General features: G+C 44.0%; 2 protein-coding genes across 12 annotated transcripts; both read left to right on the forward strand.

Moving 5' to 3' along the window:
- On the forward strand, positions 1-10,046 carry LOC138845716 (uncharacterized). Of its 8 annotated transcripts, none has more exons than XM_070059196.2 (6): positions 1-606; positions 4,437-4,521; positions 5,710-5,836; positions 6,858-6,938; positions 7,446-7,528; positions 8,508-10,046. In XM_070059196.2, the coding sequence occupies exons 2-6, from the start codon at positions 4,489-4,491 to the stop codon at positions 9,768-9,770; spliced, it is 1,587 nt and encodes a 528-aa protein (XP_069915297.2). In that variant the 5' UTR covers positions 1-606; positions 4,437-4,488; the 3' UTR covers positions 9,771-10,046. The 8 variants fall into 8 exon arrangements, with proteins under 8 accessions (XP_069915297.2, XP_069915300.2, XP_069915298.2 ...); XM_070059197.2 differs by having other exon boundaries at positions 284-606; positions 4,407-4,521; XM_089316402.1 differs by having other exon boundaries at positions 480-606; positions 5,670-5,836.
- A 3,822-nt stretch (positions 10,047-13,868) lies between these two features.
- LOC100348192 (uncharacterized) lies at positions 13,869-26,040 on the forward strand. Of its 4 annotated transcripts, none has more exons than XM_089316399.1 (7): positions 13,869-13,975; positions 14,232-14,320; positions 19,846-19,937; positions 20,095-20,221; positions 21,951-22,034; positions 22,515-22,597; positions 24,021-26,040. In XM_089316399.1, the coding sequence occupies exons 2-7, from the start codon at positions 14,260-14,262 to the stop codon at positions 25,644-25,646; spliced, it is 2,073 nt and encodes a 690-aa protein (XP_089172525.1). In that variant the 5' UTR covers positions 13,869-13,975; positions 14,232-14,259; the 3' UTR covers positions 25,647-26,040. The 4 variants fall into 4 exon arrangements, 1 of the variants encoding a protein (XP_089172525.1); XR_016223358.1 differs by adding an exon at positions 21,269-21,445 and having other exon boundaries at positions 13,900-14,320; XR_016223357.1 differs by adding an exon at positions 21,269-21,445 and having other exon boundaries at positions 13,920-14,320; positions 20,095-20,217.
- Positions 26,041-27,338: the final 1,298 nt, after the last annotated feature.

Consider the following 27,338-nt stretch of genomic DNA (forward strand, 5'->3'; position numbering starts at 1 on the left):
CATTTATTTCATAGCTCGGCCTGCCCTTTGCCGTGGGACATTCTTGTCAAGGGCGCCGGGCACGCGAGCGGAGGAAAGCACCCAGCGTGCGGCGAGTCCCCACCCACAGCCTTCGGGGTTCAGGGACAGGCGCCGTCCACTTAAACCGCGCCGAGTCCCCTCAGGGACCCCCAGCGCTGGGCAACCGGAAGCTCCGCGGAGTCCCGCCCCGCCGCCCGGAGGCGGAAGTGGCGTCACAATCCGGCCGCGTCCCCCGTCCCGGGTTCGGGAAATCTCCAAAGCTGCTGCGTTTTCGTTCCTCCTCGGGTTGGTTCCTTCTTGGAGTCGCTCGCGTGAAGGGGAGGCCCTGAGTGTGGAAGGAAGGCGACGAAGGACGCGGGTGGCTTCCTCAGGGAGGCCCGGGCCTTCCGGAGCCGCGAGTCCTCCCGGGGCCGCGGGGCCCGAGCGGCCGCTCCGCGCGTGGGTGCCCCGGACGGGCCCGGGCCGGAAGCGTCGCGACAGCGCGGCCTGGGGACGTTTCCGTCCTCTGAGGTCGGGCCTTGGGAAATCTCCGGGGACCGCCCGTGCCCCGCGCTCCAGGAGGGATCCGGGATCCGGCGCGTTCCGGTGAGCTCCGAGCGAGAGTGGGTTCGCAGCGGGCCTCCCCGTGCGCGTAGTCGGCGTGGCGGCACGTCACGCTGAAGCAGGAGGATGAAGACGCTTTCGGAGACGCCCGGTAGAGAGGTGTCTCGATGGGAGGGTTACACGCTCGTGGGCGACAGCTCGTCCTGCGGAAGGGAAAGTCGAACGCTCGATGTGCCTCGGCCCGGGCGTCTCACAGAGCTGACGGTCCGGGGCCGCCTCACTAACGCGAGGCTTGAAACAAGTCGAATTGACTGTTAACAGAGTGATAGTCTATCTTTTTCCCCACCTTCTTTCAAAAAATTTTAAATCTACCTAGGACAATGAATGCCCATTGTAATAGACTCCTCTGTGTTCAGCATGTGCCATGTTTTTTCTCTCTTCAGATAAGCAAACATATTTTATGGTTAAAATTATATGAGAGTGCATTGAAAATAAATTAGACATGATGCCTCCACGTTAGCTGCAGGTGTGATGTCTCCGTTGTTAGGTATTTGCTAATGCAACTCAAAGGTGAAAGACATTGGACTATTATTTCAATCAAGAAAGTGAAAGACTGTCACGTAATATCAACCCTTTTTAGTAGAAGCCAGAATTCTCCACATTGTTCCAAATTTGGCTTTTGTGCGGTTGAGGACATTTGGATAGGGAACCTGAGGATGGAGGATCTGTCTCTCCCTCCCTTCTGTCACTCTGCAGTTGAAATAAGTAATTAAATCTTTTTTAAAAAAAATCCATTCAAGGTTTTGTTAACAGAGTTAGAGAGAGAGAGAGATCTTCACCTGCTGGTTCACTCCCTCAGTGACCACAGTGGAGGCCAGGAGCCTGGAACTCTGTCCAGGTCTCCCATGTGGGTGCAGGGACCCAAGCGCTCTGGCCATCTTCTGCTTTCCCAGGCACATTAGCAGGGTGCTGGATCAGAAGTGGAGCAGCTGGGACTTGAATGCATGTTCAAATGGGATGCCAGCGTTGCAAGCAACAGCTTAACCCACTGTGCCATAATTTTGATGTTGCATTTATTAATGTCTTTTAGTCTGTTGAATCTAGGTTAGTTCCTATTGTTCCTGCATTATATTGACTTAAAGATTTATTTAAAGAGGAGGGAGATCTTCCACCTGCTGATCCACTCCACTAGTGACCACAGTGGCCTCGGCCAGAGCCATCTGGGTCTCCCACATGGATGTCAGAGGCCCAAATAATTTGGCCATCTTCCACTGCTTTCCCAGGCACACTAGCCTGGAGCTGGATCCGAAGCTGGGCAGCTGGGACTCAGACTGGTACTCTGATAAGGGGTGCCAGTATTGCAGCAGATGATGGTGTGAAATGCTAGGGTTCCTGTCACTCACTTGGGAGACCAGAATGGAGTTCCTGGCTCCTGGCTTCAGCCAGACCCAGCTCGGGCTGTTAAGGACATTTGGATAGTGAACCTGAGGATGGAAGATCTGTCTCTCCCTCCCTTCTGTCACTCTGCATTTGAAATAAGTAATAAAATCTTTTTAAGAAAAAAAGAATGTTTTAAAAAAATGAAACTTTATTATATAAACCTAATAAAGGTATGATTTTCTGTTTGTTGTAAAAAACATATTCTTTTTTGCATTTAAAAAAAAAAACTTATTGGTGGCTGGCGCCGTGGCTCAACAGGCTAATCCTCTGCCTTGCGGCACTGGCACACCGGGTTCTAGTCCCGGTCGGGGCGCCGGATTCTGTCCTGGTTGCCCCTCTTCCAGGCCAGCTCTCTGCTATGGCCCGGGAGTGCAGTGGAGGATGGCCCAAGTGCTTGGGCCCCTGCACCCCATGGGAGACCAGGAGAAGCACCTGGCTCCTGCCTTCAGATCAGTGCAGTGCGCCGGCCACAGCGCGCCTGCCGCGGCGGCCATTGGAGGGTGAACCAACGGCAAAAAAAAAGGAAGACCTTCCTTTCTGTCTCTCTCTCACTGTCCACTCTGCCTGTCAAAAAAAAAAAAAAAAAAAAAAAAAAAAAAAAAAAAAACTTATTTATTTGAAATGCAGAGAGACAGAGAAAGGCATCTTCCATCTGCTTGTTCACTCCCCAGATGATTGCAATGGCCCAGACTGGGCCAGGCTGAAACCAGGACCTCAGGCTTATATTGGTCTCCTACATAGGTGGCAAGGGCCCAAGTATTTCAGCCATTTTCTGCTGCTTTCCCCAGGTACATAAGTAGAGAGCTACATCAGAAGCAGATCAGGGGCAGGCGCTGTGGTACAGTGGGTAAAGCTGCCGCCTGCAGTGCCAGCATCCCATATGGGCACCAATTAGAGACCTGGCTATTCCACTTCCGATCCAGCTCTTTGCTATGGCCTGGGAAAGCAGTAGAAGATGGCCCAAGTCCTTGGGCCCCTGCACCCACGTGGGAGACCCAGAAGAGGCTCCTGGCTCCTGGCTTCGGATCAGTACAGGCTCCAGCTGTTGCAGCCATCTGGGGATTGAACCAATGGATGGAAGACCTCTCTCTCTCTCTCTCTCTCTCTCTCTCTCTCTCTCTCTGCCTCTGCAACTCTGCCTTTCTTTAAAAAAGAAAGAAAGAAAAAAGCAGATTAGCCAGTTCTCAGTGTGCTGTATGTGATTCTAGCATTGCAGGCAGTGGCTTAATCCACTGAGCTATTATGCCAGCCCCATGACTTTCTGTTTAATAATTTCATTTTGCCTGTGCTTAAAACTAATTAATAATCTAAAAATATTTGACTTTGACTCCTATAGGTTTGGCTAATATGTTCTCTTCAGCTCCTATTTCAGTGAACTTTCAGATGCATTTTGTTTTCACCTCCAAGGAGACACAATATACCTTTTCCAGAGTACCATGGGATACCTCTCCATCTTTGTTGTCACATATAATATTACAGACAAGATCTTAATTTACCCACCTTTCTCTAGGGATAGAGGTATAACATTACATTACATTGCAAAGACTTTTTTAAAAATTATTTTTAAGGTTTATTTATTTAAAAAGCAGAGAGAAAGGGAGAAACAGAGAAATATTCCATATGCTGGTTCACCCCCCAAATGCCCACAAGCGCCATCTTGTTTTGCTCTTTTTCAGAGATTCTGTTTTAGGTGCTCCCTGCACAGAAATATATTTCAGTGGTGTAGGCCTGAGCACCCACCTCCTAGCTCATGTTAGGGACTTAGAAGTGGACCAGAGTTGCAGCATTGTGGCGTTGGTTCATGTCCCAGCTGCTCCTCTTCTGATCCAGTTCTCTGCTTATGGCCTGGGAAGGCGGTGGAAGATGGCCCAAGTGCTTGGGCTCCTGCCACCCACATGGGAGACCCAGATGGAGCTCCTGGCTCCTGGCTTCACAGCAGCCCAGCTCTGACTGTTGCAGCCATTTGGGGAGTGAACTATCAGATAAACCTCTCTCTCTGTCTCTCCTTCTCTCTCTAATTCTGCCTCTCAAATAAATAAATATTTTTTTTAAAAAAAAGAAGTAGTGAATCAGAGAATACTATTGCTATGTGTGTACCAGGAAAAGTTGTATTATCTCCTTCATGAGATTATCACCATGGGCAAATAAGAGAGTCATATTTATTTAGACAGAAGTTTCCTTACCTTTAAAATGAAGCTGTCATAATTTTCCTGATGGGTAACATGGTTCAGAATCTCTTTTTCTGGGTGTAGATGAGATGGGACTATCCTAGCATTTAGTTTATGTGAGTTTTCATAAACATGCAAGATTACATGGGCATTTCATACTAGGAGTTTTAGGCATCTGAGTGTGTAAATCATGGTCAGCTCTGGATTCTAACGCTTTCTTTCCTACCTGTAAAGTTATTGTAGGAACCCAGTCTGCCTGTAAAGTTATTGTAGGAACCCAGTCTGCCTTCCTGAAGAAAAGATAGAGGTATCAAGGATGTTGACTGACTGTTCGACTGATTGTTACCAGGTATGCAGAAACTGTGTTTCTACAACATGACATGCTTGCCTTCACCAAGTAAATACATTGTCTTCTAGGTAGACATGTTTCCACAGCTTTTTTTAAAAAAAAAGATTTATTTATTTGAAAGGCGGAGTTATAGAGAGGCAGAGAGAGAGAGAGAGCTTCCATCCATCTGCTGGGTCACTCCCCAAATGGCTGCAACAGCCAGAGCTAGGCCAATCTGAAGCCAAGAGCCAGGAGCTTCCTCCGGGTCTCCCACGCGGGTGCAGGGGCCCAAGGACTTGGGCCATCTTCTACTGCTTTCCCAGGCCAAAGCAGAGAGCTGGATTGGAATCGGAAGTGGAACAGCCAGGTCTCTAATTGGTGCCCATATGGGATGCTGGCAGTGCAGGTGCCAGCTTTTTTAACAGTTTTGTTTTTGTTTTTGTTTTTTAAGGCAGAAAGACAGATACAGAGAAGATAGACAGAGATCCTTCCATCTGCTGGTTCACTCCCCAAATGCCAGGGCTGGGCCAGGCTGAAGCCAGGAGCCTGGTACTCATCCCAGGTCTCCCACATGGGAAGTGGGGACCCAGGTACTTAAGCCATCACCTGATGCCTCCCAGGGTGCACATGAGAATGAAATTGAAATGGAGAGTAGAGCTGGGACTTGAACCCTGGGCACTCCAACATGGGATGGAATGATCCTAAGCAGGTCTGCTATGCCAAAAGCCCACCTTTCCACAGTTTCTTATAGCAAATAAAGCCTTACTAATGGACTGAGTCCACAGTTGAATTTCCCCAGCTTCTCATTTGGTAAAGTTATATGTTGAAAATTATCCCAGATTTCAGTAATGACTGATTAATCATGGCGTGTTTGCTATGTTGCTCAGTATTGTGACAGATATTAAGTGTCCCTTTCTCAAAGAGTATTCATTCATCAAACCTATATAGTATCCTAGGGAATGTTCTTTAATAGAAGGAAATAGGAGAAGAGCGCTTAGGGTGGTTGTGGTGAGATTAGTTCATGGAGCAGAAGGACCATGGAAGTCACTTGACTGGAGGGAGTGGGTGTAGGTAGAGGGAAGCCCACTGAATCCTGGAGTAGACAGTGGAAGCCCTAAGGACCTGGTATAGGTACTGATCTCATTTCCTCATTCTCTGTGTTGGTGGAGATGTTATGTTACTCAAGCTGTCATGTGTGTGATGATTTAGGACTTGGTGACCTTTGATGATGTGGCTTTGGACTTCACCAAAGATGAGTGGCTTTTATTGAATCAAACTCAGAGAAACCTCTACAAAGATGTGATGCTGGAGAACTACAAGAACCTGGCCTCAATAGGTAAGACTGCCACCAATCCTTGTAGCCTCTTAGGCTGTATTGTAGGGTTAGTGATCTGAATTCTGAATACAATGGGAAATAACAGTGACATAGTCCCTGCCCTAATACATTTTAATATATTCCTCAAAATATGGTTCAAGATTAAAAACACATCCACCACTATCATAGAAATGTACATTCTTGGGGCCAGCAATTTGGTATAGTGGGATAAGTTGCTGCCTACGATGCCAGCATCCCATGTGGCCGCTGGTTCAAGTCCTGGCTAGTCCATGTCCGATCCAGCTCCCAGCTAATGCACCTCGGAAAGCAGCAGAAGATGACCCAAGTGTTTGAGCCCCTGCACCCACGTGGAGATGCGGATGAAGCTCCTAGCTATTGGCTTTAGTCAGCCCAGCCCCAGCTGTTGTGGCCATCTGAGAAATGAACCAGTGGATGGAAGATCTCTGTCTCTCCTTCTCTCTGTAACTCTGCCTTTCAAAAAAATAAATAAAACTTTAAAATAAAGTACATTTTTAAATTCCATGTTTGACATGTTGAATTATTGAATTTCTAATTTACTTTATATTTATATTATTTTTAATATTTTATTTTTATATAAATTATTCTAATTATTCTAATTTCTAAATTATTCAATTTCTAATTGAATTAGAAATCATACTGGATCCATGTCTTGTGTTTTAACAAGTCCTCCAGATGAAGCTAATACCCCATAATGATGAAGAATGTTGTTGTTGTTTTTTCCCCCATAAATATGAAGGTCACTGTTTCACTTTATTTCCTCAGTGATTGAAGGTGCTACTGGTTTGCAAATGTGTCCATAAATATTGATTTGGGTTTAGGGGCCAGAGGGGTTTTTTTGTGTATGTGTATAGGGGGTGCAATAAGAGGTGATATTTCCATGCTGAGCTCTTTTGAAATAATTTCATTGTTTTCAGTATTAAGTGAAATGCCTGTTTTATATGAAAATTTATCATCTCTTGCATGAACTTCTTCCATTAATGTTTCTTTTCTCTGTGTTCAGGATGTCAGCTCATCAAACCTAGTCTGATTTCTTGGTTGGAACAAGAAGAGTATTTGAGTACAGTGCCAAGAGGAGTTCTAGGTGAGTAAAACAGGACAGCCCTGACCAAGGAGAAGTCCGGTGTTTGGAAGTATAGAGAGAAAACTTTTTAAGATGTACTTTATCTTTTGAGTACATTTATCTCAGAAGTTAGGCTGTCTTCAGCTTCCCATAATGTGTTACTTTTCTGTGTAATCAGACTTTCTGTTGATCTTGCAAAAGGACCCTTCCTGTTTCTTCGTGAAGTTTGTCACTTAGTTATAAGGTCTTTGTCCAGAACTTTGCCCCCTTGCATCCCTGATAACCTTCCTATTCACAGTCAGCTTTAATTTTCAAGGAATCCGTTTGTAATAAACTTTGTTTAAAAATGTGATGCTCATCTCCGTAATACTGCCAGATTGTAGACCTAGCCAGAGTTCTCAAAGTCTACATTTTTTTAAAGCAGGCTTAATTTGAAAATAAACACAAATGAAAAATATTTTTTTTTCAACTCCTGCAGTCTGCCATTTATTTTCTCATACTCTAATCTGTTTTCCTCTTTATCTTCAGAATGGGAAATGCAACTCAAAACCAAAGGGTCAACACTTCAGCAGAATTTTTTCAGGGGACAAACCTCTAATGGGAAACACATGGTAAGATTAACAAAGGCTATTTAGTATTTTCTACATTCAGCAAAGATTGTAGATTCCATTTTAGAAAATCAGTCTAAATGAGAGAAATTTGAGAGAAGTACCATTCACACAGAAGAGAACAGTGTGTCTGAAAGATTCCAAGACTATCATGAATCTTGTTGCTTCAGAATTTGCAGAAGTAAAAAATCTCATGTATATAACTAGACTTTGAGGTTTTAAAACAATTTTGGCTGGCGCCGTGGCTCACTAGGCTAATCTTCCGCCTTGCAGCGCCAGCACACCGGGTTCTAGTCCCGGTCGGGGCACTGGATTCTGTCCCGGTTGCCCCTCTTCCAGGCCAGCTCTCTGCTATGGCCCGGGAGTGCAGTGGAGGATGGCCCAAGTGCTTGGGCCCTGCACCCCATGGGAGACCAGGAGAAGCACCTGGCTCCTGCCATCAGATCAGTGCGGTGCGCCGGCGACAGCGCGCTGGCCGCGGCGGCCATTGGAGGGTGAACCAACGGCAAAGGAAGACCTTTCTCTCTCTCTCTCTCTCACTGTCCACTCTGCCTGTCAAAAAAAAAATTTTTTTTATAAAAATCTTAGTGTTTGTTTTTTTAAAAAAAGATTTATTTGAAAGTCAATTACACAGGGAGAGAATCTCCCATGTAGGTGGCGGGGCCCAAGCACTTGAACCATCTTCCACTGCTTTCCCAGGCACATTAACAGGGAGCAGGATTGGAAGCAGAACAGCCAGGTCTTGAACTGATGCCTATATAAGATGCCAGTGTCACAGGTGGCGGCTTTACTGGCTGTGTCACAATGCCAGCCCCAAAATCTTAGTCTTTTAATGTGGGGCAGATGGCACAAGAATCTGATAGTATTTTTTCTGCCATTCAATTAGAAAGATAACATGACAGGAACTGTATTAATTTAATAAAAATGGTGAAAATCATAGCATTAAGATTATGTTAATCAGCATTCATCTATTCATCCACAGAGAACAAGCAACCGTGTTGGTGAACTCTGTGAGTGTAGCCAGTGTGGAGATGTTTGTAGTGAACACTCGTGTTTAAAGACACAGACGAGAACTCAGAATACAGGGAAACGTCGTGAGTGTGATCAGCATGGAAAAGATTTCCTTACTCTGCATGCACAAGCCTCTGTTGGAGAGCAGCTTTCTGAATTTGAGTGTGGAAAAACCCTCAGCATGACTCCAAACATTGTAAATGAGAGAACACGCACGGGAGAAAAACCTTTTGAGTGTGGTGACTATGAGAAAGCCTTTGTTAATCAGTCGTACCTCCAAGCTTTTATGAGGACTTACAATGGAGAAAAACTCTATGAATGGAACGAATATGGAAGCAGTTTTATTTTCCCCACAAATCTTCCTATGCATATAGAAACTCTTAATGCAAAAAATCCCTACAAATGTAAGGAATGTGGAAAAGGTTTTAGATATCCTGCTTATCTTAGTAAGCACATCCGAACCCACACTGGAGAGAAACCCTATAAATGTACAGAATGTGGAAAAGCTTTTGCTCAGTTTTGGGGTCTTTCTCAACATGTACGAATTCATGGTGAAGAAAAGCCCTATGAATGTAAAGAATGTGGGAAAGCCTTCAGTGTTTCTTCATACCTAACTAAACATGCAAGAATTCATACTGGAGAGAAACCCTTTGAATGCAAGGAATGTAGAAAGTGCTTTGGAAATTCTTCATACCTTAAGAAGCACATTCAAGTTCACACTGGAATAAAACCCTATAAATGTAAAGAATGTGGAAAAGCCTTCACTCAGTCCTCAGGCCTTACCAAGCATGTACGAAGTCACAGCGGAGAGAAGCCCTATGAATGCAAGGAATGTGGGAAAGCCTTCACTACTTCCACTTGCCTGATTGCACATGTCAGGACTCACACTGGAGAGAGGCCTTTTGTTTGTAAGCAATGTGGGAAGGCCTTCGCTAGGTCCTTTTGTCTCATTGAACATATCAGAACTCACGCTGGAGAAAAACCCTATAAATGTGAAGAATGTGGGAAAGCCTACACTGCATCGTCAGACCTGACTAGGCACCTAAGGGTTCACACAGGAGAGAATCCCTATAAATGCAAGGAGTGTGGGAAAGCCTTCGCTCACTACTCAAACCTTTCTGTGCATCAAAGAACTCACACTGGAGAGAAGCCTTATGAATGTAAGATATGTGGGAAGGTATTTACATATTCCTCAAGTCGTAACAGTCACATACGAACTCACAAAGCCCAGTAACCATAGACGTTTAAGAAATAGGTGAATGTTAAAAGCTTCCACAAACCTTAATATTCGTGTGCTATTCTACGCTGGCGAAAAACTATAAATGTAAGCAATGTGACAGATCCTTCATTTATTTCAGTTCACTTGAAATACGTGAAAGATGTCACAGAGGAGAGAAACCTACTGAATATAAGGTGTGTGACAGAACTAACTCCAGTTTTAGCGAATTTAAGATAATTTATAAAATACTTTATAGCTGATGTGTACTTGCAATAAATTTTCAAGAAGACATTCCTCTGTTAGTGGTTTAATACCTGCTTAAGGTAGTGGTCTTCACACTATTTTATTGGCTTTCTTTTGAATATGAAAGTAATTTGTGGGTTGTTGATATTTTGTCATTCAGAACACCTTATTCCCTGGCATCCTTTCTTTCCTTTGATAACAGCATTCATGAGTAAGTACCCTGAAAGGAATAAAGTTCTCTGTTTTTCACATTTGTAGTATAATTTTAGGGTGAGCCTTTAAGGTTAGATGTCTGTATCAAAGCATAAATAGATTTAATTTTGCTGTACATCAAATTTTTGCCTTTCCCACTTGTTAACACTTTGTTAATCAACTTTCTAAAAATTTGGTTAAAGATTGTTTTGTAGAGAAAGGACAAGTTTTAGTCTCAACTACAGGGCATCTGTTTAAAAAAGGAAAATCATCCTGTTTACTTTCATCCTAAGTAATATTCCTAAAATGATTAACAGATTTAGGCATTAATTACATTTACAAAGTCCCTTCATATTTTTCAATTTTCTTGTATAGAAACAAGTCCTACATCTTACATACACTCAAGGGGAGGTAATCAATACCAGAAGGTTGTGATTGTTAGAGTCATATTACAGTCTGTTGGCCACAGCGTACTTGTAGCCGATTGAAGGGGTGGAAATTTCCTGAGTTCCTGTAGACCTGAACTGGTCTGCAATCATCAGTGAAGCATACAGCAGTGCTCAAAGGTAGAGGGTGCTTTAGTTGGTGCTGTGGTGTGCAAAGGGATTTTGGGATTATGCTATATGCAGGAAACCTTGAATGCTTGGGTGTTCATGTTAGGAGAGGGGTGACAAACTAATGAGGCACATACAGGTGTGGCGGGTGCATGGGCAATTTGATACTGTAATTGCAAGGCCTGGGACCCTCAGTGTCCACATCTAGAGGGTTGAGGGCAATACGCCTTGGACATAGCCCTTTTATGGGTAGGTACATAGTGTGTGGGGCTGGCATGCTATTTGGATCCTGGGATGCACTGCCTGTGTCATAAGGAACATTGGAAACAACCCATCAAAAGGTTGGCACATGTGTACCCAGCGGGAGCTCTTTGAAAGCCTTAAACAGCCTTGTTAGGAAGGTGACGGGAATCTGACGCCTGGACCAGATGTTCAGAACTTCTTATAGACTGTGTTCTGGGCATGTAACATGGGCAGAGCCAAAAGATGCCTTTAACCATATGTTGCTGATAAACATTTAGAACCAGATCCAGCTTGTTCACTCCCCAACTGGCCACAACAGCTGGAGCTGCGCCAATCTGAAGCCAGGAGCCAGGAGCTTCTTCCGGGTCTCCATGTGGGGCCCAAGGACTTGGGCCATCTTCCACTGCTTTCTCAGGTCATAGCAGAGAGCTGGATTGGAAGTGGAGCAGCCGGGTCTCAAACTGGCGCCCATATGGGATGCTGGAGCTTCAGGCCAGGGTGTTAACCCACTGCGCCACAGTGCCGGCCCTAGTCACATTCTCAATTAGCATATTCTCACTAAATCATATATTTAAATTCAAGAAAAATGAATGTAAAGTAACAATGGGGGGGTGCCGTGGCTCACTTGGTTAATCCTCCGTTTGCTGCGCCCACATCCCATATGGGTGCCGAGTTCTAGTCCCAGCTGCTCCTATTCCAGTCCAGCTCTCTGCTGTGGCTCTGGAAGGCAGTGCAGGATGGCCCAAGTGCTTGGGCCCCTGTACCTGCATGGGAGACCAGGAGGAAGCACCTGGCTCCTGGCTTCGAATCCCGCAGTGACGGCCACAGTGGCCATTGGAGAGTGAACCAATGGAAGGAAGACCTTTCTCTCTCTCTCACTGTCTAACTCTGTCAAATAAATAAATAAAAATTTTTAAAAAAGTAACAATGGGAAGGAGATGGAAGTGAATGCAAGCTTACATGAATGGATACATGTATATAAGCCAGCACCTGCATGAAGCTTTTTGTTACAATTAAGGATCTGACACAGCTTACTTATGCAAGAAGGAGGTTTATTTATGCCTGTGGTTTTAGATTTCAGTTCAAGATCAGCCATGCCCATTGGTTTGGCCCTCTGGTGAGACTGGTGGATGCCAATGGCAGAGAACCTGCTGAGGGAGGATCATGAAGAAAAATCCTTGGCAAGCTAGGAAGTAGAGAGAGTGGCTAGGCCATGTGGCTTTTATAGCCAACCTCTGGCAAGAAACTGCCCTTCCAAGTGCATGCCACCAATGACCTAAGGGCCTCCCACTGTGCCCGCCTCCTAGACACTATAATTGAATAAGTTTTTTTTTAATTATTTATTTATTTTATTTGAAAGGCAGAGTTAGAGAGGCTGAGAGAGAGAGAGAGAGAGAGAGAGGTCTTCCATCCGCTGGCTCACTCCCCAGATGGCCACAACGGCCAGAGCTGGGCCAATCCGAAGTCAGGAGCCAGGAGCTTCCTCCGGGTCTTCCGTGTGGTTGCAGGAGCCCAAGCACTTAGGCCATCTTTCCCAGGACAGAGCAGAGAGCTGGATTGGAAGTGGAGCAGCCAGGATTCGAACGGGCACCCATATGGGATGTCGGCACTGCAAGCGGCGGCCTCACCCACTACGCCACAGCGCCGGCCCCAATTGAATAAGTTTTTATGCCCTTACTGCCATCAACTTATGTCTGAGATTTAACCACCTGTATGAGTTAGAGAGACACTCCTGTGTTCAAAACTAGCAACACATGTGGAAAAAACAGAAAATATGCAAGACCACTACTGTCCCTGTTTTTTATTGAATCTCAGGGTCTGCAGTTGGTAAACCTGTTGCTATGGCCTGGGTGTTGTCCCCTCCAAAACTTTTGTTGAAATGTAATCTCCAAAGTCATAGGTTAATGCTGTTTGGAAGTGGGAGCTTTGGGAGGAGAGCAGCATTCAATGGGGGTCACAATGTTGGGGGCTACCATGCCTACATTATTTTTAAAATAATTTTTTTTTTTACATTTTATTTATTTGAGAGAGTTACAGAGAAAGGGAGTGACAGAATTCGTCCATCTGCTGGTTCACTCCTCAAATGGCTGCAACTGCCCCAAGTGGGCCAGGCCAAACTCAGGAACCAGGAGCCTCCCCTGGGGTCTCCCACGTGGGTGAAGAAGGCCAAGCACTTGGCCCATCTTCCACTCCTATCCCAGGCCACAAGCAGAGAGCTGGATTGGAAGAGGAGCAGCTGGGACTGGAACCGCGCCCACATGGAATGACAGAGCCGCAGTCAGAGGCTTAACCCACTATGCCACAGCACCAGCCCCCTGTTGAGTAAATTCATAATGAAAATACACAATAATAATAAAAAAAGCAACATTGCAGACGCAAAGGAATCCAATTGTAGAGTTCACTATAGTGTTCAAATAAAAAGAAATAGGGGTAATAAACGCCCAAGAATTGACTGAATGGAAACTAAAGGCCAGTTCATGGATTGGCAGATTCATCAACATCACGCAGTCACCACAGAAACCCAAAGAACTGGGAAGGACACATGTATCCAAAATCAATAAGAGGACGTAAAGCAGCATTGGATTGAGACGAGCCATAGATCGGGGTGGGAAGAGAAGTCGTTTCACGGATTGACAGATTGATTACTCAACTCTGAACACCGTGTAGTGCTCCAGCGGGGGAGGCAGGCAGAAGCTCTTTAGAGGAGCCGGGTAGAGCGCGAAACCCCATCCTCGGCCGCCCCTTCGCTCCAATAGGGCCCAACCCCACCTCCAGCCCCTCCCGCACAAGACGCCCGCCCACTGCTGCGGCGCTGCGGCGACCCCACCACGCCTCCACGCCCACGCGGGACCATCGGCACGGCTCAGCCGCGCGCCGCTGCGGCCCCGCCCGGCCCGGGACTGCGAGGCGGAAGTGACGTCGCCGTCCGGCCGCGCTCCGCACACGCAGGCTGCGCGCGACCCGGGTCGTCGCCTTCCTGGTTGTGGGGTCGGTCCTGGGGGTGGTAGTGAGTCCTGACGGAAAAGGTCCTTAAAGGACAGAGTGGCCCGAGCCACCGAGGAGCCTCCCCGGAGGGGCCTGGCCCGCGGGCCTGCGCGTCCTGTCAGCCGCTGCCCGAGAGGCCGCTCGGCGCGGGGAGCCGGCTCGCGAGAGCCCTGAGGACGCGTCCGTGGGGCGCCTGCAGCCGCCGTGCTTCCCTCGGCACTGGCCTCCGGCGAACCTTCCCGCTTTTGTTTTTTTCCAGAAGGAAAAGAATTTCCGCTGTGCGAATCATGTTGACTCCGGCCCCAGCGTCCTCCTACCTCACGGACCTGGCCGTTGCGGGGTGTTCCGGTGAGCACTGGGAGAAAGTTGGCCCAAGAGGGCCTTTTCTTATGCAGACGAGTGTTTCCTTGGCCGGTTCATTGTGTCTCACACGTACTTTCCATTGCAGAGTGAGACCCTGCAGTGCCGCGCGGTTGCATGTTTCTGCGTGGAAATAGAAACGTTGGTAGACCCTTTTCTTCCTAACAAAGGCAGGAATTAGCAGGTCTTCGCTAGGTGAACTTCTGGGCTTGCACAGCCCCCCGGAGTGTCACAGCCAGGGCCGCCCGGGAGGAAGGACGCAGGCTTTATGGTACTAGGACTAGAGTAATCGGCTTTACCATTGAAAGGATGGGAAAGTCTTAAGCGACTTCCTGGCCATTTGGACATCCGATACAGTGGGTGTGCACCTTGTAGTAAATGCACTTATTTTTAGTGTTTTGCTTATTTGCTCTTCCCAAAAAAGAGATATAAATATTGTGGTAAAATCTGAGTAGAGAAGACACATGACTTCTAATGACTTGGTATTGTATCTCTAAAAGATAAGGACACTGTCTCAATAAATCCACAATGTTATTCAGCTGAGAAAATAACACTAGTATCATTTAAAACCAATTCTAGCCGGCGCCGTGGCTCAATAGGCTAATCCTCCACCTTGCGGCGCCGGCACACCGGGTTCTAGTCCCGGTCAGGGCGCCGGATTCTGTCCCGGTTGCCCCTCTTCCAGGCCAGCTCTCTGCTATGGCCAGGGAGTGCAGTGGAGGATGGCCCAGGTGCTTGGGCCCTGCACCCCATGGGAGACCAGGAAAAGCACCTGGCTCCTGGCTCCTGCCAGGATCAGCGCGGTGCGCCGGCTGCAGCGGCGGCCATTGGAGGGTGAACCAACGGCAAAGGAAGACCTTTCTCTCTCTGTCTCTCTCTCTCACTGTCCACTCTGCCTGTCAAAAAAAAAAAAAAAAAAAAAAAAAAAATTTAAAAAAAAAAAAAAAAAATTTTAAAACCAATTCTGTATGAAATTTGTAAAGCAAATTCTCCATATTGTCCCAAAATAGGCTTTTGAGTGTTTCTGGATCTAAGATCCACTCAAGTTTCTGCAGTACATCTGTTACATCGTTAACTCTCTTTGAACTTACATTAGCCCATGTTTCTCCATTATATTGGCTTTTTAAACAAAAGATTTACTTATTTGAAAGGCAGAGTAACAGAAAAAATAGATCTATCCACGGGTTCACTGCCCAAATGCCTGCAATGCCCAGGCCAGCCCAGGCCAAAGCCAGGAGTCAAAAACTCCATCAGGGCCTCCCACATGGGTGGCAGGAACTCGAGTATCTGGCCATCATCCTGTACCTCACAGCTGCATGAGCAGGAAGTTGGACTGGAAGTCTGGAGTAGCAAGGATTCAAACCAGACACTCCAATGTGTGATGTCACCATCCCAAATGGTAACTTACCTACTGCACCAAATGCTCACCCTGAAACAGCTTTTTTTTAAACTTGTTTAAAAATTACTCCACAGGAAAGTAGAAATTTTATTTTTAACTATAATGCACCTGTTTTCCAAAGGAATCAGTCTGTGGAGCTGGCTCTGTATTGCAGTGAGTTATACCACCAAAACCTAGCTGCTCGGCTTCTGATCTTCCTTGTAATCTACTTGGGAAGACAGCACGAGATGGCCCAAGGACTGGGGCCCTGCCATGCATGTAGGAAGCCAGGATGGTGTTTCTGGTTCCTGGCTTCAGCCTGGCCCAGCCCTGGCTGGTGCAACCATTTGGGGAATGAACCAGCAGATAGAAGATCTCTCTTGCTGTCACTATCCCTTTCAAATAAATAATACATAATTTTTTTAAAAAAGGGAATCAGTCTCTTGTGAGTTTCATCATGAAACTCATAAAATTGTATATATATATCAGAGCTAAAGTGATTTTATTTTGTATTTTGAATTTTTTATAGTACTCCCAATTTTTGTGTTACTTTATAAAATTTTTTTTTTAAGATTTTATTCATTTATTTGAAAGGCAGAGTTACTGAGAGAGGGAGAGACAGAGAGAAAGGTCTTCCATCCACTGGGTCACTCCCCAAATGGCAACAACAGCTGGAGCTGGGCCAATCTGAAGCCAGGAGCTTCTTCTGAGTCTCCCACATGGGTGCAGGGGCCCAAGGAATTGGGCCATCTTCTATTGCTTTCCCAGGCCATAGCAGAGAGCTGGATAGGAAGAGGAGCAGCCAGGACTCGAACTGGCACCCATATGGGATGCCAGCACTGCAGACGGAGGTTTAACCCACAAACAAAGATGTAGCATCAGCTCCCAGTATTCCCAATTTTTTAATTAAAATGTTATTTCTGTGTGCCTACTATTTGTGCTTAGTTATACTGTTGCATTTTTGTGTTAAATGGCAGCTGATTCAAAATGTACAATGACCATTCAGTTCCTATAAAAAGTTAGGCTGTCTCCAAGAAACAGGGAGAGAAGGACCATCAAATCGCACAGTGATAAAACAATGAAATTTACAATGTACCAGTGAAGGCAGGTTTAAGTGAATTGTAGCAAGTGTGTTCTATGGAGTTAGGAATGCATTAATAAGGGGGTAGGCATTGTGGCAGTGTTTCTTTTAGGTCAGCTACTTCTCAGTGACAGGTATGTGGTGAGACCAGGTAATTGCAGGGGTATATTCCCACTGTTGTACTTTTTTGCACTGAAGGGGTTCCATATTAGAAACATTGTTGTGTGAATGCTGTGACTGTGGAGAAAGCAATGTATGAGAACAAGGATGGTGGTGCCAAAAGAACCAAAATAGGAGAATGGCCTTGTGCTAGTCACTCGATTTCTGCCTCCTCTGGGTTCTGATCATTTCCCACTGAACTCAGGGAATTCATATCAAAGACTCTATCAGCTCCGAGCCTAGGCACATAAATAATAATCACCATTTTTAAGGATGCTGATTGTAAGAAATTGGGCAGATCTGCCTGGTGCTAAATCTACATCAATAAAGTAAGAAATGACTGGCTTCCTCCTGAGCTGTCCTTGAAACAGAGGTTCCAAGCCGGCGCCGTGGCTCAATAGGCTAATCCTCCACCTTGCGGCGCCGGCACACCGGGTTCTAGTCCCGGTTGGGGCGCCGGATTCTGTCCCGGTTGCCCCTCTTCCAGGCCAGCTCTCTGCTATGGCCAGGGAGTGCAGTGGAGGATGGCCCAGGTGCTTGGGCCCTGCACCCCATGGGAGACCAGGAAAAGCACCTGGCTCCTGGCTCCTGCCATCGGATCAGCACGGTGCGCCGGCTGCAGCGGCGGCCATTGGAGGGTGAACCAACGGCAAAGGAAGACCTTTCTCTCTGTCTCTCTCTCTCACTGTCCACTCTGCCTGTCAAAAAAAAAAAAAAAAAAAAAAAAAAGAAACAGAGGTTCCACAAACCCTGAGCCAGTGACCCCTACCCAACTGCCCAAGTTCCCTGATGCGTCACAGTTACTCAGTACATGTGGCACTGCTGTAGAGGCCTTCCTAATGCAGTGTGAAAATAAACCTGGGCTACAGAGAAGGAGAGGCAGGAGAAAGAGCGAGCAAGAGAGCACACACACTTCCATTTGCTGGTTCACTCTCCAAATGGCCTGTCATAAGTCTGCCTTTCAAATAAATCTTTTTTAAAAAAATTCCACATCTTCAGATTAGCTTCTATTTACCCAATTACCAGAAACACCATAGAATATATTTTGAAAACTCATTGTTTACTCCATTTTATTTTACTTATTTTTGTGTGTCTGAACACACCAGAAGTTAATTTAGCTTGTTTCTTGGTAGTATTTAAAAACTGTAAAGACTGGCCGGCACCGCAGCTGACTAGGCTGATCCTCCGCCTGCATCGCCGGCACCCCGAGTTCTAGTCCTGATGGGGCGCCGGATTCTGTCCCGGTTGCTCCTCTTTCAGGCCAGCTCTCTGCTGTGGTCCGGGAAGGCAGTGGAGGATGGCCCAAGTGCTTGGGCCCTGCACCCACATGGGAGACTAGGAGGAAGCACCTTGCTCCTGGCTTGGGATCGGCGCAGCACACCAGCTATAGCAGCCATTTGGGGGTGAACCAACGGAAGGAAGACCTTTCTGTCTCTCTCTCTCTCACTGTCTAACTCTGCCTGTCAAAAAACAACAACAACAACAACAACCTGTAAAGATTTTTCTGAAGTTGTATAAATAACTTATGGTGAGAAGTACTGTGCTCAAAGTTTACATTTAGTGTTTTAATACTTTCTTACTTTGAAAATCCTGTAATTCCATTGAATGATCAAATCTACCAAAGAGCATTTTTTAAGAAAAGGGAAAATTTTCTGAAATAATGGACCAGGTCAATACTAGGAAAAGATGGTTCTCTGAGAAGATCCATAATCAGACAGTATCTCTGCCATTGTTGGCGGGGCTGGGGGGTGGGGGAGGGCAGAGCTGTTTGAGTTGTGTTTTCAACTAGGACTTTGTTGAGGTTGTCCAGTACTTGCAATGTATTCAGTGTTTCTTGGAAAAATATTTTCAGGTTTTGTAATATTTTTGGGTCATTGGTAGAATAACAATGGTTTTTTCCCTTTTCTGCTATAATCTTATTTCAAAACTGATTCAGAATATTTGTGCTTTCAGGGTGTATATGTACAGTCCCTGTTTTCTGTCTTTATTTTGCATAGTACTTAGGAATGATATTTGAAGATTGTGACTTATCTTCTTGCAAAGGAAAGTTGGGTCTTTAAGCCTCTGATATTTTCTGTATAATTCGCTGCCCTCTGCTCAGTAGCTGGCAGAAGGACAGAACTTCTTAATTATTTGTTAATAAAGGAAAAAGCCAGAACTAAGAAGTCCAAAGTCAGCACAAAACTACTGGTTGCCTAAGCTTTACCAAATGCAGTACAAGATTATCAGTAGAAATTTGATTACTCATAATGTTCAGGAGTACTCTAGACGAGTGCTGACCAGTAGAAATATAATGTATAGGCTAAATCTAAAAACTTTTACAATCCAAAGCAAGCTGAGAAGAAATAAGATTACTATGTTTTACTATTCTCTCAGTATCACCTTCAGCATCATAGATGGCAGCCACTGAATTGGCCCATGGCCAGTCCCATTGATGCTCATCTTTACAGAATCTTCTTTTGGTGCTACCTGCGCTATATAGACTCCAGTGATCTGAACCTGAGTACTCACCCTCCCTACTAATCCATTTTGGGGGTACAGAAGTAGGTTAGAGAACACTGTTCTAAGTCAGCCCCTGCTGAGTGTGCTTTGAGAAAAGTCGGTGTATAATTTCTTCCATGAGATTTATCACCATGAACAAATGGTCAACATTTCTTTGGGAGTTTCTTTATCTGTAAAATGAAACTTTAGTTTTGATAGGAAGCATGGCTCACCATCCTGTTTTTGGCTTTAGGTGACCCAGGAGTATTCTGGCATTGTATAGCAGTAGTATATGAATTTTCATGAGTATGCAGGCTTATATGGAAATTTCATACTAGGATGGATTGATGTCTAGGCAGGCAAGTGTGGACTTATGAGCAGCTCCAGGTTCTCATGCTTTCTCTCTTTTTCCAGGAGCCCTTCTTTCTAAGGACCAAATATGCCTTCCTGAAGAAAATATAAAGTCAGAAGGGGTGTTGGCTGACTGTCTGACAACTTGTTACCAGGTACACAGAAACTGTATCTTTCAACAGAATGACATACTTGTGTCCACTAGGTAGACAATCTCCAGTTTGGTTTAACTTGCTCATTCTCTAGTGAACATGAATGGCGATGTTACTGCTGGTACTTGTTGCTTAGGCTGATTTGTATGTGATCATTTAGGACTTGGTGACCTTTGATGATGTGGTTTTGGACTTCACCCAAGATGAGTGGATTCTATTGGATCAAACTCAGAGAAACCTCTATAGAGATGTCATGCTGGAGAACTACAAGAACTTGGCCTCAGTAGGTAAGACTGCCATTATTCCTTGTGGCCTGTTAGGGAAGGATTGTATGTTAGATGCTTACTGTGTTGCAGGATCAGTGATCTCACTCTCAATTCAGTGCGAAGTAGAAGAGGTATAGTTCCTCCCTTATTCAACTGTTATCCATGGAGATGTGTTCCAGACCCTCCCAGTGGATGCCCTAAAGAGGGGTATACCCATGCTGAGTCCTGTGTATTGTTTCACTAATGCTCTGAGGTGCAACAGAAAAACTAGCATGAATTTCTTTCTTTTCTTTCATAATTTCATGAAGTTCTGTTCATATTGTAGATATCTGTGACTTCAACATACAATTTGTTTTCTTTATTAAGTCAAGAATTTTCATGGAAAGGAAGGATTTATATCTTTTCTTTGGCTTATGTGAATTTCTAGCCTCACTACTCTTGTGCTTTGGGGCCATTATTCAGTAAAATAAATGGGACTTGAACCCTGGCACCACAACACTGTGAGTCTGTCTGATAGATGAGACAGCTGCTGAATGACTAAGGAACAAGTAGTTGTATAAGTTACATCAATAAGTTTGTGAGAAATGGAATTAAAAGTATGAGTTTATTTTGGTGCAGAAAATTTTTTTAGATCATGCATAGTCTTTTCCATTGTACACATTTTTCATGCATTATGAAAATAACTTTTTTGTTCCAAATGAAACTCATATTTTAAAAAGTTTTTTATTTATTTGAAAGTCAAAGAGACACACACAGACAGGAAGAGATCTTCTGTTCAGTGGGTCACTCTCCAAATACCTACAACAGCTGGGGCTGGGCCAGACTGAAACTAGGAGCTAAGAACTTAACCTGGCTCTTACACATGGGTGGCAGGGACCAACTGCTTGAGGTATCACCTGCTACCTCCACAGGCACACATTAGTAGGAAGCTGAAGTCAGTAGATCCAGGACTTGAACCCAGGCACTCCAATATGGGGTGTAGACGTCCCAAGCAGCATTTTAATTGCTATACCAAATACCTACCACAAACTCATGCTTTAATTCCATTTTTCCACCAACTTTTTGAAGTATCTTTGTACAGTGAGAATATGCTGGACAAAGGGTTGGTTCATGGGACAGAGCAGGATGTGCAAGCTTTCATCATGCTCCTCAAATGGTGTGGACTTTGAAACTTACAAATTGATGGTTTGGAACTTTGTATTTAACACATCTGGCTGGATTTGATGGCAGTTAACTGAAACCAAGGCAAGTAAAACCATGGATAAGGGGAAACTAAGTTTTAATCTGATGTTCTGGATTTCAAAATGTGGCCCAAGATCACCTCATCACCACCACCTTGTTAGCAATGAAAATATCAGTCTCCTCCTTTGTCAGTGTACTGAGTCAGAAGCACATGTTGGATCTGTGTCATGTATATTTTAACATGTCGTCCAGATGACTCTCATGCACTTTAATGTGTGGGGATCACTAAACTGCCTTAAGAAACAGTTAATGTCTTTGCTTCACTTACTTTATTTTCTGTTTGATTTACAGTGTTCATGTTAATATGTTGTTAATGTGTGCATAAGCATTAATTTGTGGTTCTGCTGTCAGAGATAAACTTTTTGAAGCACAGATAGTTGATTATTTGCATGCTTAGCCCTTTCAAAGTAATTTCTCTGCTTTCAGTAGGAACATAGTCCCTAATTTATACTATGTTTTAAGATTTCTTGTGTATGTGTCTGCCACTAATGTATCTTCCCTTGTACAGGATGCCAGCTCATCAAACCTGACTTGATCTCTTGGTTGGAACAAGAAGAGGTTTTGAAGACAGTAGATAGAGGAATTCTCCAAGGTGAGTATTGATGAGGAACAAGGAAATGTTCAGAGTGTTTGGAAATATAATGAAGAAGCCTTCTAAGATATACTTTCTCTCAAAAAAAAAAAAAAGGTACAGCCACTTATCAGAAGGAAGATACCTTCAAATTCTCATATTTATGAGATCTTATGATCTCACAAAATGACCTAATCTTTTTTAAGCTTATTGTTTTGTTTTATGCTCTTTGTCTACATCTTTGCCACTTTTCACTCCTGATCATATTCTTCTGTTCACCTTCAGTTTTAATTTTCAAAGAATCAGTGTGTAATAAACCTAAAATTTTGATCTACATCCTTACCATTGCCAATTTGTGACCTAGCTAAAATGCTCAATCTTTGCTCCTATTTTTAAAACTAGGTTTAATTTGAAAACAAATAAAGAAGCCATATCATTTTTAACTTCAGAAATATATCATTTCTTTCTCCAAACCTTTTTTGTTTTTCTGTTTATATTCAGAATGGGAAATGGAAATTATCACCCAAGAGTCAAGACTTCATCAGGACTTCTTGGGGAAACAAACCTCCAGTGAGCTAGAAATGGTAAGATAAATGAATATCTGATGTTTTCCACACTTAGAGAAGAAGGCAAATTCCATTTTAGAAAATGAGCCCAAATGAGGGACTCATGACAGAAGTAGCATTCACCCAGCAGGGAGCAATAAAGATTCTCTGAATATAATGAAATTTTTGATGCCTCAGACCTATTGTGAAACCTGTTTACACAACTACACATTCTTTTATAACTAGACTTAGAGGTTTTAAAATACTTTATGAAGTCTAAACAATCTTTTCAAGATTAGAGCAGATGGCACAGGAATCTGGCAGTTTTATCCCATCATTCAGTTAGAAAGAAAACAATATGGCAGAAACTGTATGAATACAGTGAAAATGTTAAAAATTATGATTGTCATCTAATGTACTTTAATCATCATTCCACTATCAGAAGTAGCAAATGTATTGATAAATTATAAAACTACTAAGATAGCATTGGGAATTCCCTTATAGAAAATCAAAGAAGCCGGCACCGTGGCTCAATAGGCTAATTCTCCACCTAGCGGCACCGGCACACCGGGTTCTAGTCCCAGTCGGGGCGCCGGATTCTTTCCCGGTTGCCCCTCTTCCAGGCCAGCTCTCTGCTGTGGCCCATGAGTGCAGTGGAGGATGGCCCAAGTGCTTGGGCCCTGCACCCCATGGGAAACCAGGATAAGTACCTGGCTCCTGCCTTCGGATCAGTGCGCCGGCCGCAGCACGCTGGCTGCGGCGGCCATTGGAGGGTGAACCAATGGAAAAGGAAGACCTTTCTCTCTGTCTCTCTCTCTCACTATCCACTCTGCCTGTCAAAAAAAAAAAGGAAGGAAGGAAGGAAGGGAGGGAGGAAGGGAGGGAGGAAGGGAGGGAGGAAGGAAGGGAGGAAGGAAGGGAGGAAGGAAGGGAGGAAGGAAGGGAGGAAGGAAGGGAGGAAGGAAGGGAGGAAGGAAGAGGAAGGAAGAGGAAGGAAGAGGAAGGAAGAGGAAGGAAGGAAGGAAGGAAGATCAAAGAAGATTTTGGAGAGAAGTACTGTTTGCCCCAATGAAAGTAATGTCTTTAGAGATAACTCTGAATATAATGAGTTTAGTATATCCTAATTCTACAAGTACACATTATACAAGGGCACTTCAGAAGGTTTATGGGAAAGTCACATTATCTTTTAATTGCATTTTTACATGAAACTTTTGAGACCCCTTCGGATGTAACTGGGTACTGAAATTCTTAAAACAATTCTATGAAATTGAATCATTCCAAGATTAGAGCAGATGGCATAGCATACTTGGAGTAGCATTCCTTCATTCAGCTTGAAGGGATCAACAGCTGGAACTGTATGCACATAATGAAAATAGCAAATGTCCTAATAATGACGTTCCTCATCAGATGGGTGGTGTCTATTAGTTTAAACATCTTTTAACCATCATTCATCCCTTAACAGGCAAGAAGCCACTGCAGAAGGCAACTCTACAGCCATAGGCAACGAGGAGATATCTTCAGTGAACACTCATATTTTAAAACATATATGAGAACTCAAAATACAAAAACAACCTGTGACTGTAGTGAGTATAGAAAACACTTCCCAACTCTACAGAAGAAAGCTTGTAGTGCACAGAAACTTTCTGTGTTGAATCAGTGTGAAAGAGCTCTCAGCCTGAGTCTAAATGTTGTTTATCAGAGAACACGCATGCTAGACCCATCTTTTGAAGGCAATAACTATGGGAAAGTCTTCCTTAATCAGTCATACTTTCAGGGACACATGAAAAATCAGAATGGAGAAAAAGTCTATGAATGCAATCAGTGTGTGGGAGCTTCCACTCACTCCACAAGCAATGCTGTGCCAGTTCAAATGCCTCCCGTTAAAAAATCCTATGAATGTAAGACTTGTGGGAAACTCTTTAGAAATTCTTCATGCCTTAATAATCACATTCGAACCCACACTGGAGAGAAACCCTATGAATGTAAAGAATGTGGAAAAGCCTTCACTACATCTTCAAGTTTAACTGAACATTTCAGAATTCATACTGGAGAGAAACCCTATAAATGTAAAGAATGTGGAAAAGCCTTCACTAAACGCTCAGGCCTCACTACACATGTACTAACACACACTGGAGAGAAGCCCTATGAATGTCGGGAATGTGGGAAAGCCTTCACTTCATCCTCATGCCTTACTCTGCATGTAAGGACTCACACTGGAGAGAGACCCTATATATGTAAGGAGTGTGGGAAAGCCTTCCATGCTTCCTCATACCTACGTAAACATGTAAGAATTCACACAGGAGAGAAACCCTATGAATGTAAGGAGTGTGGGAAAGCCTACAAAAGGTGTTATCTGCTAACTGAACATTTGAAAACACACACAACAGAGAAGCCCTTTCAGTGTAAGCTGTGTGGAAAATTCTTTAGAAGTTCTGCATGCCGTAATAAACACATTCGAATTCACACTGGAATAAAACCCTATAAATGTCAGTACTGTGCGAAAGCCTTCACTGTTTCTTCAAGCCTAACTGAGCATATAAGAACTCACACGGGAGAGAGGCCCTATGAGTGTAAAGAATGTGGGAAATCATTCACTACATCCTCGAGCCTTATTGTACATAAAAGAACTCACACTGGAGAAAAACCCTATGAATGTAAGGAATGTGGGAAATCATATAAAAGGTGTTATCTGCTAACTGAACATTTGAAAACTCACACAGGGGAGAAGCCATTTCAGTGTAAAGTATGTGGAAAATACTTTCGAAGTTCTTTATGCCTTAGTAAGCACATTCGTGTTCACACTGGAGTAAAACCCTACAAATGTAAAGACTGTGGGAAAGCTTTCACTGTTTCTTCAAGCTTGTCTCAGCATGTAAGAACTCACACTGGAGAGAAGCCCTATGAATGTAAGGAATGTGGGAAATCCTTCACTACATCCTCAAACCTTTATCATCATGAAAGAATTCACACAAGGGAGAAACCCTATAAATGTCAGGAATGTGGGAAAGCCTACAATAGATTTTATCTACTAACTGAACATTTAATAACTCATGCAGAAGAGAAAGCCTTTGAATGGAAGGAATGCTAAAAATCTTTTAGGAATTCCTTCTGCCTTAATGAAACTTGAAATTGTTCTGGTAAGAAACCTTAGTGTAAAGAATTGAGATCTCACTTGTGCCAGTTCAAAGATGAAAGAAGGCACTCTCTCAGGATTTCCCATGGATTTAAGGAAATGTTGGAGAACCACTGGAATCTGATCTCAGATTCTAGAACTCACCCGAGAGCTATACAGTGTAAGAAACAAAATCATTCTGTTTTGGGGGACTTATTACGTATCTTAGGTCTTGCAATGGTGAGAAATACTGCTGATGTAACATAGGTGGAAAAGTTGTAGTTCTGTTAAAAACTTTGATGTTTACTTGTAGTCACAGTGGAGAAAAATTTTATAAAGGCAATAAAGGTTAGAAAGTCATTAATCTTCATCCTTCAGTAAATATGATTCACACAAGAGCAACTGAATGTTTGGAATATAAGGATGTGTCCTAAAATCTTTTTATGTTGATAGAAATATCGCTTTCTAGGTGGTTTTGTGGGTTTATTTTGAATATCTGTGATGTGTCTCCTTTAGAGCAACACCACTCCAGTCAGTTGTTCCAACTTCAGTTTGCAATCCTGCCAAAATTGAGCTGTCAGGACTCAAACTTACTCCTACTGGAGATTTGTGGTTGCTTTGTCATTTTCTTAAATGTTTCCCACCTATGATGGCTCACACATTGTTATTCTCAGTGTTGTTAAAAACCCTTAAACCTCTGTGAAAGTAATTGTGCAGGAGAGGGTGAGCCAAGAAAGGATAGGTTAATAGCTGGTAGCATGAAACTGATTTCATGACCATAAGCTGAACCATGATCCCAGAACCTGGCAAGAATGGGAATTACTGTAACATCACACAGTGAAGGAAGGGAGTACAGGAAGGTATCTGGCCTCTTGATCCACCATCCAGCTTGGTGGAGCAGTCATCATATGCCTGAATCAAGCAACAGCTGGGACTGGCAATAAGACTTAGGTTTGTCTTTCCATGAAGTATATGAACATGGCTGGTCATCATGGTCCCTTGTGCTGGAATCCATCATTGGAAGTTTCTGAATGTTATCCTTGGACATATACACAGTGAACAGCAGGACCAGGTTTTAATCTAAGTGAGAACAAATGTATATCCTTCTGACACTTAAGCAGTCTTAGAGTGTGTCATCCATGATCATTGAGGCTGCTGCCGCCTGATGAGTATTGGGCATCAGTGCATCCCAAGACCTCGGCACTGAAGATGACTTTACCAAGTCACCAGCACCTCTGCTATAGCAAGGCCCACGGATTGGTGCTCCTTAGGCACAGATTTCACAAAACATTTTTGTGCCTGTTCCTTTGATATTTGGGGTTCTATTATGTGTCTAGTCTTGCTGTCACCTTAGCCCATGATCTGGGAATGATATCAGCAAAACAGCTTTATACCCAATGCCTATAGGAAAAACTAATGGGATATTATTATCTGTAATTACTATGAAATTGATTTATTTTAAATTTGGTACCCCTAGGAGGCAACTGTTGCATCTCAATCAACCTATTAATGCTGAAAGGCCCACTGTCTTCCCAAGGCCTTCTGCTAATCCGTTATGACTTTCCAGGTTGATTTTTTTTTTTTTTTTTTGACAGAGTGGACAGTGAGAGAGAGAGAGAGAAAGGTCTTCCTTTGCTGTTGGTTCACCCTCCAATGGCCGCTGTGGCC

Source organism: Oryctolagus cuniculus, chromosome 16, assembly GCF_051225735.1.
Source record: "Oryctolagus cuniculus isolate XC-2025 breed Fujian yellow rabbit chromosome 16, ASM5122573v1, whole genome shotgun sequence".
Taxonomy (NCBI): Eukaryota; Metazoa; Chordata; class Mammalia; order Lagomorpha; family Leporidae; genus Oryctolagus; species Oryctolagus cuniculus.

What these genes read in the sequence shown, in the direction of transcription:
- LOC138845716 (XM_070059196.2), top strand. Translation starts at nt 4,489, where the DNA reads ATGTTGACTGACTGTTCGACTGATTGTTACCAG. An exon ending in AGTGCCAAGAGGAGTTCTAG is followed by an intron (nt 6,939 to 7,445) that starts GTGAGTAAAACA and finishes CTTTATCTTCAG; the next exon opens with AATGGGAAATGCAACTCAAA. An exon ending in CCTCTAATGGGAAACACATG is followed by an intron (nt 7,529 to 8,507) that starts GTAAGATTAACA and finishes ATTCATCCACAG; the next exon opens with AGAACAAGCAACCGTGTTGG.
- LOC100348192 (XM_089316399.1), top strand. Translation starts at nt 14,260, where the DNA reads ATGTTGACTCCGGCCCCAGCGTCCTCCTACCTCACGGACCTGGCCGTT. An exon ending in GGCCGTTGCGGGGTGTTCCG is followed by an intron (nt 14,321 to 19,845) that starts GTGAGCACTGGG and finishes CTCTTTTTCCAG; the next exon opens with GAGCCCTTCTTTCTAAGGAC. An exon ending in AGATAGAGGAATTCTCCAAG is followed by an intron (nt 22,035 to 22,514) that starts GTGAGTATTGAT and finishes GTTTATATTCAG; the next exon opens with AATGGGAAATGGAAATTATC.